Genomic DNA, 12,505 nt, shown 5'->3' with positions numbered 1-12,505 from the left:
GAGGCCACAGCCTGCTGAAAGCAGGTATCTGGGGTTTGTTTAGCTTCTATAATTGAAACTTTCTTGCTTTTGGAGCTCAGAGTCGGGCTGTGGCAGGCGGGGAACCTTGGCTTCATCCATCACTGGAGCAAGCAAGCCTCCTGCTCACTTCAGCTGCATGGCTGCTGGCCACTATCTTTGTTGGTAGTTAATTTGCATATTGCCCTGATTAGCCAATGGGAAGCATAGTGAAGGTATGGTCAATTACCCTCTTTGTCTTTTATTAGATAGGATGAAAGGGGCTTGCTTAACCTGGGTGTGTGGTCAATTCAAAGACTCAAGGCCCCGGCTTTGCATTGAAATAGTTGGCAGTTATGTGCTGGCCATGGGGATCTATGTTGGGTTTCAACCAGTTCTCAGAGGTTGCTGAAGCCATAATGAAAAACAAGGGTATGTGTTGCAGAAATGGCACAAATGCTGCACCAGGGATCAGGTTCCCTGAATTTATGTAGTATCAGAGATATTCTTGAACTGGAAGCACTTGGATCTATGACCCAGCTCCCTTTTGTTCACCAGAACTTGGGGCAGGTCACTTCACCTCTTTGGGCTTCAGCATTTTTACCTGTAAATATGCATGATGATCTCTGTCCTGCTAACTTCTCCAGGAATATAAAACTAAACTGAGATAATGGATGTGAAAGCCCTAGCTTCAAATAGAAGCAAGATTGGAAAAGTCATTTTATAGGCTTGGCTCTAATTTAAGAGTAATAGCTGGCTTTTGTTGAGTGCTTGGCCACTTGCTAAAGCCTTACAAGCATTATCTCATTTAATTCTCATAGCTACTCTCTGACTCATTTTATAAATGGCAAAGCACAGGCCTAGAGAAGTTGAGTAAATAAGTTACTTAGCTAGTAAAATTAAACTGATAGATTGAGGTTAAAAATGAGGGTAATGATAAATACATTTTCTACTAACTTACAAGTTCATTAAAAGAATTGCAGTTAATTAAATGTAAAAATTGAAATGTGAAATAGCAAGTGATTATTATTACTAGTGATGAGTGGCTTGGTAAAAGAACTGAATTGCCTCAATAACTGAGTTATACATTGGATACTGTATGATATGTCTATAAACTTGGGAAAGCTGACCATGCACTCTACAAAGCAGGAGAACTCTGTTTTGTTTACCACACTATAAATAATGCATGAAAGTGGAAATGAGGTTTTGTGGTGATCTTTCTAATTGTTGACTCATTAGCTCCTCAAAGCAGTATATTTAAATGAGGCTGATCAAAAGAAGGAAGTTATTACTTTTCTAATCAGTTACCTATTGTAATAAAACAAAAAGGCTGCTGTGATTAGGAAAACATTGTATTACACTTTAATTGAAAACATTTTCTAGTTCTTACATTGCATTCTCCTTTTTTGGAGACGGACCTGGCACAGATCCCATATGAATTAAATGACAGTGTCTCCAGGCTACTTCAGGGGGGTTATTAGACAACTGCATGCTGGGATCAGGAGATGCTAATGATCTTAATTTCTCATGGTCATTATATTTAAAAAATCTGACAAATGTGATTTACTTTCATGAAGATATTTCCTAGGGATTTGTGTCTCTTATTGTAAAGATAAGAAATAAAGAACTACATTTTTAGACCCATGGATAATTCTAGAGTTTTATCTTTTCCCTTCATGGAGGAGAAATCGGATTACTAGAGTTTAAGAGTTTCTCTGATGTAACGTTAACATTATCACAGTCATGATCTTAGTGGTAATAGCTGCAGTCACTAACGTGTTTTGAATACTTATCATATGTCAGGCACTCTGCTAAGCTCTTTAATGTATTATGCCATTTATTCCTCATGACAACTCTATGAGGTAAGGACTGTTATTATCCTCACTTCACAGGATAAAAAAAACTGAGGCTTTGTGTGGAGAAGTAATTTGCCAAAGGCTACTCAACCAGTAAATGGTCGAGCCAGGATCCCAGGCCAGGCTGCTGTGCTCCAAAGCTCCCCTCTGACCCACCAGGCTGCATGGCCCTCGGACTCGTCACCAAATTAGCGTGACCAGGTTTTTATGTGCCCACTACACATCCTGCCTCTCACGCTGCAGATCAGTTCTTTACAATTACATTAGGATTCAATTCTGAGATTTTGTTCACAATTTGGTTCCTGACCAGGATGACTTACACAATTTTCTGTCAAATTAAATGGGGCTGGACAATAAAAGTCTGCTGGAACTTCCAAACTGCTGCCGCTTGGGCCATACAAATTTGGACATTTGTTCGGGACCTTTGCTCTGAGTTCCTTGAGGGCAGTGGGAACCAGGAGGCAGTTCCAGCTACAAACACATTTGTTCGCTAATGACTGTGACCATGATACTTGATGAAGGAGAGCTCTTTTCATTAGTCCAAGCCTTGCCAATATAAGCCCCTTCAAACCAAATCTGAAAAGGTGGTTCTGTGATCTTCTCATGAACAATGTCTTGCACAATCACTCCCAGGCAGCCGTAACAGTCTTACTAATCCCACAGAAGGAGACATGTAAGGCCAAATGTAGCCTATTTTACATTTAAAGCCACTCTGAAAATACAAGGTGCTCATTAGCTGACCTAAAACTATGCCTCTTTAGTCATTGGTGAAGCATAGGCATATATTTTTGGTCACATGATGGACTTTACCCTTTACCCAAGAGGCAAAGAGGATGCAAACCAATGCACAAACCAGCAGGCACTGCGTGAAAAGAAAATCTCCCAGGGTCAGACAGAGCTATGGCTGTAGCACGGCAAGCACGAGAGAATTTGACATTTGATTAGATTTCAAGTGTCTCAGCTTCAAGGGTTTCTCCTGTAGTGTTAAATGAACGAAGCAGAAAACAAGTTAAGCATGCAGTAGATCCCTGACATCCAGGAGGGGCATGCTAGACTTCTGGGGGTGCCCACGGTGGCACTGCCACCAGAACATATACTGCCCTGTGTATATAGAGCCTATGATGGGATTAGTGATGTCATAGCTCCAAGTCCCCTGTGAAAAACATTCTTAATTTTAGCCAAAAGCCAATACATTTTTAACTTTATCTTTCCTCCCATTATAACTATTAAGTTTTGGTTTCCCTTTTGAGAGCACTTCTGGCTAGGAAACCAAGTATTTTATCACTTCAAAAAAATGGTGGCGTAAATGACACCAGAAAAGAGCAACAAAGGTCTCTGGGGATGGAACTACTGGCCGCCAGGTAGACTCACTTGTTAGTCTTATAGTGTAAGGGACTCAAGCAAAATGTCTCAGCAAAATGTCAAGTCATTGCAAGTCATGGACATTCTAGCTTGCTTTAGAATAGTAGACAGCAAGAACACTAAGTCACTGATATCCAAGTGTCTATTGCATTCAGTATGATTTCACCTGTGTTATGAGCTATAGACAAAATAAAAAAATAAAGCAAAAGCATTAACAGGAGTTACCTGAGAGCACTAGAGATTATTAGTGAGTTTTATTTTTTTCGTCATAGCTTTTTAACTCATTGACATTTCTAAGTTAACATTAAGACTCAGAGAAAGAGCCCTAAAAACATAAAAATTATTTTGAAAAAAATAGGCTTGAGTTAATGATCTTTTTAGCCCCAAGCACGACTAGATGAACCAATGCACAGCCATGGAGGCCAGTGGATGTTGCTGGTGAGTGAAATGAGCAGGTGATGTTGTTCATTAGTTCAAATATATAACATTTACTTATTTTAAAGCAAATTAATGACAACAGTGATGCTCTTAGGAAAACAAATCCTTAAGTGGATATCAAGGATTATGGTTAATGGTTGTCATATCCAATTTGTTTTGGTTTTAGACATGTAGTAATGAAAAAGTCTCATCATCACAGAGAAGTAGTTGCTAATGGTAACAGCTTTCATAGCTCACCTTGCAATCTTAGGAAATTTAATTTTCCAATTAAGCTGGCATAATTGCAGAAATGAATGAGAGTGCAAAAAGTATTTGCTTTGGCGGTACAATGTTGTTAGAATTGTTACCACAATTTTTATAACTTAACTTAGTTCAAATAAATTAAAATTAATTTGACATGTTTAAATATGTTTGTAAGTTATTATTTAGATAGTGTAAGATATAGAAAATAAAATTTAACAAAGCAACTATGAGAAACAACAGGTCTGTAGGCAGTTTGAAAATCACTCATTTAATATAACGAATAATCTTCTTACCCCCATTTTGTGGGGGAGAAAACTGAGGCCCAGAGGTAAAGTAATGAGCTGAGGGTTATAAACTTAATTATTTAGTAACCTTTTTGCTATTGACGGTCCTTCTGATCTTAACAGGGAATAAATGTCGCTATCTCAATGGAATTTGTTCTCAAATAATATACTAGTACAATAGGTCAGCTCTAGACTAAGGCACATAAAGTAAACAAATATCTCATTGGCTAGATAAAATAAAAAACTCGTGGCTTTAAGATTGTCTATATTTTCCCTTTGGGGGGCTTCTAATTTTGCATACAAAGGCATCGGTTTAATATTATTGTGTCACTCCTGCTTTTACTATTAGACAGTTAATTAAGTCTGTAGTTAGAAAACAGTTCCTTGAGGATGGATTCTGCTAAGTCTGATGGGAGGGTAAAGCTCTTCTATAGTCTGTTTATTCTTACTCAGACCATCACTTCTCATTTTCTCTTTGAATTCAGAAAGGTTGCTTTGATCCCAGGCATGCAAATGAGTTCAGTGAGTTCCCCAGCAGTCCTGAAGTATCTTAAACTTGGAGCAGCATATCTACATTTCCTAAAGCAGATGCCTCTTAAACCTCTCCTACTGCTAAGTATTAATTTTACAGCTTTGTTTAATTACTCCTGGAATAAAAAAAGCAGCTTCCTGGCATGTGCCTTTAACTCACTTTTTCTTTCTCCTTTTCTTTTTTAAATGGCCACCTGTCCCAACATTTATGCATGTGCTGTATTAGATGTTTTAAAATAACATAGGATGCAAAAAAAGCGTACATTTCACGGGCAAACGTCTTTCGATATAGAATGACCTTTTGCTTTTGGATAATAAGACATAGGCCATGAATACGATTCCAACAGAGGAGCTTGGTAAAAATCAGAAGCCAGAAAAAATTGCATAAATTTATTCTGATTGTAAACATTTTCTTAAGATGATTAACGTAATGCTTTTATTTTACAACTGTCTCCCACAGCCATCGCTTTGTTCAAGTTTTTTCCCCGTGGGGAAAAGCTTTATGTAGTCATGGGAGTGAATCCTTCATTTCTCCTAGAAATACACATACACATTTTTATGGAAGTGTGTTTAAGATTTTCAAAGTCTCTCCATGGCTCAGCCAACTTGACTGAATTGGGTTAACTGTGCTTTTCAATGGAATGGAATTTCTGGTATAGATATGGGTAAAGATGTTTAATAATAGAATGATTTTAAAATGGGATTGAGTTACATTAGGTATAATTATCTTGGCTAATAATGCTTCATAGCTTAATATTTCCAAAATAAAGACGTCCAAGCAAAATTCTGACACCTCATTCAAATTTATACCATATACAATTTTTAATATAGAATTTTCTGGTGTAATATGAAGCTACACTAAGCTTCACCTGAATGATATAATTATAAAATACCTATTATTTCTGTTTCTTACATAAAAACCTGTCATTCGGAGTTTACTTTTATAAGCTAGGTATATGAAATAGGCAATTTCACTTCACATGTAGCATTTAGAATTCATGAATACAAGGCAGAAAGAGTCCAAGTAAACTTTAAAAAGTTAACAGCAGAAAGCAAAACCTAAAATTGTATTGTCTTCAATTCAAAGACAGAATGATTTTCATCCACATTGCTCATGTAGTATTTTAAGTATTCAAAGTTTTGTTTTATGCACATATATTTGGTAAACTATGCTTTTAATAAGTAACAATGAAGTGTTTCTCAGAAATTGAAAGAGCTTGCAAAAGACTTCTTTGTCTTTTGGTTTTCATGATTAGTTTTGTAGAAAAGTTTTCTTATGTCCTTCCTCATATATTGGGAGTGAGTAAGCTCATAAAGAGATTTAACAGAAAGTGTTGCAACTATAAATACTACACCTATGACTTGTACTTCTGTGACTACTCCTCATCTGAGATGTTTTATTGGTCAGTCTGATTCCTGATCCTGCAAGTGATTGAGGGCCAATTATGGTTTCCAAAAAGCAAACAGTGATATGTGACAGCATCAAGTGTCTCTTTAATGCTACTAATTAAAAAGACCTTTGAAAATATTTTACTATTGGAAATAAGTCCTGCTTCCTCTTTAATAAGGGCTGAGTTTATTCAAATATAGAACCGTTCTAAGACTGGTTTTGAGTCCAGTTAATCAGTATGAAAAATGGGTCAGCGGGGACCCTGAACGGGCCTGCTGTGATCATGTCACTGACTAGGTAACAGATTTGAAATGGAAAGAATCCTGAGAACATTGTGCCATCACATTTGTTAGGGCCACTGACCTGGACCTTGTTAAGAAGAGAAACAAGTAACCATGATGAACAAAATACCAGAAGAGAAAAAGGACTGTGAGTGCTTCACGCGTAGCTTTACGAATGGAAAATCTGTAGACCCTGGGATGGTATCATAGCAGTAAGAACAAGGGGCATGGACACTAAGAACACCTGGTTCGGAATGGGTACTGGACAGCAACATTTACTTATTTTTAATGAAAACATCTTAATCTAGGAGACTTATTTGAAACTTTATGTTTACAATAGATGAACTGGTAAATAGACTGACCTGGCTGGACAAGGATCCAAGTTGCACTCCTGAAGTTTGGGCTTGGGTTTGATGTTCTCTGGGTAATAATGACAGTACTGATCGGCAACCACGCGGTTGCTCCGAAGATCGTAACACTCTGCCGATGTCAGCTGGTAACCTGCAGTGTCAAACCATATGGGCGAGTTTAAAGGCACAGGTCAATATAATATGTTTCTTCATGCTTTTTAGCCATCCTCACATTAAGGAAATTCTTCCCTGATGTGCCAGTCATTTCCAGGACAAAAGACAGAGAAATGGAAGGCTCATTAACTTTTAATAGTTACCGTATTTGCCGGCGTATAAGACGACTGGGTGTATAAGATGACCCCCTAACATTTCCACTCAAAATACAGAGTTTGTTATATACTCGCCGTATAAGACTACCCCCTCTTCCGCACACCTTCCACACACCAAGTAAAAGGTTAAACAATATCAGATTTGATTTTAACATTTTAATTTATATTCAAATGCTTATGACATGCAGGAAAACTGTCGCAAGGCTGTATGTAATCAAACATATACATAAAACAGTGCACGTTTATTACCGGTAAACATACCGGTAATTCACTAAAGAAAACACACTCTATAGACTGGTACCGTAGAGGCTTCTCAGGAACACAGGCAAGCAGCCCACAACCTAGAGGGACTGTCAATGATAGAAGTAAGATAACAAATAGAGGGAGAGAGCAAGTGCCGGGCAAGTCCCTAGCAAGTTTGCTGGCGTGACAGTTTCACCTTAAAAGCCTTCAAACTCCTCTTCATCATCTGATATTAAAAGTTCATCAACGACATCTTGGTGCCATGATAGGGATGATAGGGGTTTGACTGGTCGACATTTTCTATGCTGTACTGTACAATGGGGCAGTATTGTGGGTGGCTGTTGGCTGTATACAAAGCCTGATTTGATTGGTCCCTGCTCCCTGTTTGCCCGCCCTGTCACTGTAGCAGTCTGGTCCACCCTTGCATCAGCATCTCCCTGGGACCTCACTAGTGCGCAAGTGCGAGCTCTTCAACATTCTAACAGGCACCATGATAGCGCAAAATCGCGAATCTTCAATGCATATGTAAAGAAATATACGGTAACCCGAATTTACCACACTCGCAAAATCGCACACAGCCAACCATACACCCAGTATGGTATCGCGATTCGCGATTTTGCGCTATCATCCTGGGTGTATGGTCGGCTGTGTGCGATTTTGTGAGTGTGGTAAAATCGCATAACAGCAAAATCGCATAACAGCCGAGCATACACCCAGCAGCACTGCTGATGCCTGAACGGTATGTGGAATGAAGTGGGCGGGCATCGGGAGGCCACTATGGCACGGGGCAAGCACTATGGGCAGTCTATCTGAAGTGTACCTGGCGTATAAGACGACCCCCCACTTGGAGGACTATTTTTCAGGGCCAAAAAATCGTCTTATACGCCGGCAAATACGGTAAATCATACTGTAGTTCCCAACCTACATGAGGGCATAAACTAGTTTATAAGACTCTGTCGTAAGAACTATTATTATTTATTTGTTTCACATAATCTAAAAGTCTAACACAGATTCTGCATCCCAAAGAGATCACCAGTATTTATTTACCAATCACCTCATGCAAGGATGCAAAATTGGCTCTGTTGTTCCTGGAGCACCAGAGAGAAAAACTCCCAGATAAATAAATAAATAAACCCCAATACTGCTCCTCTTGTCAACGGGGGACAATGGGAGATAGCACGGGATCAGGTCCTGCCAGCTGCCTGACATTATTTTTGCCTGATTTCAATCTGGCCGGGTTAAACGGAGTAAATGGATGATTAAAACCTTAACAGTAACCATTGTGAATTCCAAGGTTTCCTGCAGATAAAACAACAAGAAGCCTCCTACTGTATAATTTTTGCTTCACCCCAAATCCTTTGTCATTTCTCTTTAAGTTTCTAGCCAATATTTCTTAGGTTCCATGTACAAATTTCCACTCTTAGAGAATCCTCTTGAAAAAAGAAAAAAGTGGTACAGAGTATTACTTAATTCTATTGATAACATGTTTTACCTTTTTTTTTAAACCTGCCTCTTTCTTGTTCTATGGATTTCTGGTACGGTTCTGATGAGGACTTAGATTCTTGGGGTGAAAATAAATGTACACAGAGAATTTTTAAAAATTAGACTTTTTTTTTTCATCATTCTAACCCTAACTAACTCCAAAATATATTCTCTCTGGCAGTGGTTGAATATTGTTGTTACTAAATACATGTTAGGAACGCAGATTTAGAGTACTTAAAAGTCTTGCAAAATTTTTTAGGAAATCAGAGGTTTATAAACCAGAATTCCTAGCTTGAGGCTTTTTCTCAGACCACCCACAAAAATTAATTGTTCATTTAAGACCTAAAAAAAGATCTTTTAACAATTTTACTGTAAAGATGAAAAGCACTTTAATTTAATGGGTACGAGCACATGTTTCATTTAATCTTTTGTTTTATAAGAAAAATCAAAGAGCAAAATTTTATTTTATGCAAGTAAATATATCTTTAGTTGTCAATTATATTATACTCAAAAGCTGATAAGTTTATGACAAGATAATCATTTTATAATTTTTCATAAAATAATTTCTATCCAAGTACAGACTTTATCACATAGTGAGGTGTGGGTACAAGCAAAAAACAAATTATAAATCTGAGATTATGATTTTTAAAAATTATAATTTGTCAGCAAAAAATGTGCTGTGAAGCTTTCTAGAGTATATGAAATGGAAGTTTAGATTAAAAATTAAATAAATGACCAAAATGGTCAGATAATTGTATTTTCTAAAGTTTCAGAAGGTATTTGGAATAGCAATTCTTCACACTTAGCACAATGGTTAACCAGTTGAATCCGGAACCAGAAACATAAAAGACAATTTAGAGATCATTTCTTAAGTAATTTTAAAACTGTGGTCCATGAAGGCTGGTTTCTATATTCCTCACATCTTCGCTCTGAGCAGTAGGTATTCCTTTTACTTCCAAGTAAGATTTCTTTTTTTGTAGAAGGCTTTGATAGCTCAAAACATTTGAAAACCACTGATGGTTCTACTTCTTCACTTAGACGTGAAGAAAATAGGCCAAAGGGCTGGAATATACATCAATCTAACATTCATTGACTCATATAGGGAGCCATTGTCAAGGTTACTCCAAAAGCAGCTTATGTGAAACACATAGTGGGCATATTATTGAATTGCTACTTCTCTAAAAACACAGTGTAATTTAAAACGAAAAAAGAAATTCCTGTGATTTCTTTACTTGAAACCACTCCCTGTGTTAGTCATTAACAGGTGAATCAAAATAACATACTCCCACGAAATATCAACAAAATTGGCAGTTATTTTTTAAACCAAGTAATTTTCTATTCAGGGCATACAGAGCAACTGCAAACACTATTTTATTAAAATGCTTAAGATGTTGAGAGAATAGTTCTTTAATAATCAAGTTAAAAGCACTTTATGTATTTTTGATTAATTGCTTTTAAACTAAAATTTAACTTTGCTTATGGAACCTCACATTCAGCGATTTGTTCACATTATGTAGACGTAGATAACACAGACAAAGATAAATTATGTATGTTAACTATTTTACAAAAATTAATGGATAGTCATTTGTCTTCATTTTGAGGTACCATCCTTCTTTGCTCTTGTCAAAATAATCTAGCGATACCTCTGTGGATTAGTTACTTAAAGCCAGCCAATTAACAGGCTTGCATGAAGCTGGAGCCAGAATGTATTTGATGTGCTCATTTTTAAAGGAATATATATATATATATAATTTTACATCCATTAAATTACCAAAGCTTATAAAGTGATAATCCACGAATGGCTGGCTCAGTTGGAAATGGAACTAAGATATTCTGGAAAGAATTTTGGTAATACATGCCAATGGCCACAAAAATTCTGAAACACACTCTGGAGAATTTATTTCAAGGAAATAATTTCAAAGGAGAAAAATACTTGGGTATCAAGTTATCCATCACATTATAATAGAGAATTTTAAATGAACTAAATGCTCTTCTAAAGGGATATGGCTAAATCAATTATGAAATAATTCAAAGAAATTATTATGTAACCTGTATAATAATGAAGAGCAGAAAAAGGGGGAAAACCTTTTCTAATGGCACAAAATGCTGTCCACACTACAGATGTGATGGGGCAGGGACAGACATTCATTTGGTGAATTTTCAAAAGAGATGTGTTTTTATGAATAAACTAGAGGTCTGGTGCATGAATTTGTGCACGGGTGGTGTCCCTCCACCTGTGATGGGGCTGATCAGGGCCGTCTTGAGTCCTGATCAGGGCCAATCAGGGCCAATCAGGGCCGGAGGCCAGGGAGGGACCATGGGAGGGCTCCAGGGTGTGTCTGGCCCCATCTTGCCCAGTCCCAATCAGTTGGACCCCCGCAGCAAGCTAACCTACCAGTTAGAGCATCTGCCCCCTGGTGGTCAGTGCACATCATAGTGACTGGTCAGTCGACTGCTCGGTCAGACGCTTAGCATATTAGGCTTCTATATATATAGATAAGGCAGTGACATTCCCTTTACTGCACAGATTAAGGGGTAGAGCTGAAAATTAACTAAGACAAAGTCTGCAGTACAGTGATTTCCCCCCCTCTGGTAATAAACTACTTCCTTTAATTAAATTAATCTCTGATTCTTTTTGGACACATCATGCTATAAAATAGGCCATTACAAATACTCTTCACTTGATTCCTGAATAAATAAATTCACTTCAACCAGATGAATAGTTTTTCCTCAAATGAAAAAATCGCCTCCAGACCACACTGTTGCCAAACCCTGACACTTTTTGTCCTGGCCTCCCATGGACTCAAGGAAAGGAGTGAAGACAATTTCCTCTAATGGGACTCCATAGACAGAAACTAGAGCATCTGCCTTATGGGAGGGCTTCAGGATTTGGCCCCATTCAGAAGAAAGGATCTGACCCCACAGCACTAAATTTTTTCTATGCTGAAGTGACTGTACTCTTACAATAGCCAAGTCTTCCCTCTTAGACGCCAACAGACCCTAGGCTAAATGAACAACACTGTTACCTCCTCCACAGGTTGCTGAGCAAGGAAAGAAATCCGTCTCCCTCCATCGGTGGATGATGGGCTGATAGAAGGTGAACTGGACTGTGCTGTTAGCAGGCCCCGAGTTGTGGATCTGTAGGAGACAACAGCAAAGTAGAGGAGCTAGTGTGACAGGCAGGTGCTTTCTGGGTCCCTCGCCATTTGAATAAGGAAGTGTGGTACATCTGATGGCCTTAGGCTGTGTGAAAGGTTGTGTTGGGAGAGAAGTGGCAACAGCCGTATCACCCGTCTTACCATTTAACCAGAGAATGCTTCTGGCATATACCTACTGTCAGTATCATCACTTTCCCAGTTCCGCTGTAATTCCCGTAGGATCTTATCCAAAGCTACTTAGTCCCTCACCTTCTTTTATTTCCACCCTCTCTGGTATAATGGGTATAATTATGTGGATTTTAAAATGTAAGATCAGAAAGAGACAATTTGTTCTAAGAAAATGTTAAGTGCCATTTGCAAAAAAAAAAAAAAAAAAAAAAAAAAAAAAAAAAAAAAATCATATTTTTTAACTCATATGTGGGCCATAAAACTTAAAGCAACAAGTGAACAAACAAAAACAACAACCAAAAACTCAGACACAGACAACAATACAGGGACAATTTAATTTATATTATTTATCCTAATAGTGACCTCATTCTCTTCCCATTTGTTTTAGATTAA

At 37.7% G+C, this 12,505-nt stretch overlaps 1 protein-coding gene across 1 annotated transcript in view; it reads right to left on the bottom strand.

The window, feature by feature from the left end:
* ADAMTSL1 (ADAMTS like 1) overlaps nt 1-12,505 on the bottom strand; it is a 393,380-nt gene that overhangs the window by 224,967 nt on the left and 155,908 nt on the right. The window contains 2 exon segments of the mRNA XM_006764922.2: nt 6,745-6,883; nt 11,813-11,924. Coding sequence (XP_006764985.1) covers nt 6,745-6,883; nt 11,813-11,924 — 251 coding nt within the window.

This window comes from Myotis davidii, unplaced genomic scaffold, assembly GCF_000327345.1.
Source record: "Myotis davidii unplaced genomic scaffold, ASM32734v1 scaffold197, whole genome shotgun sequence".
Lineage (NCBI taxonomy): Eukaryota > Metazoa > Chordata > Mammalia > Chiroptera > Vespertilionidae > Myotis > Myotis davidii.
Note: the sequence above shows the minus strand (reverse complement) of the source record. Positions and strands in the feature narration are given on the sequence as shown.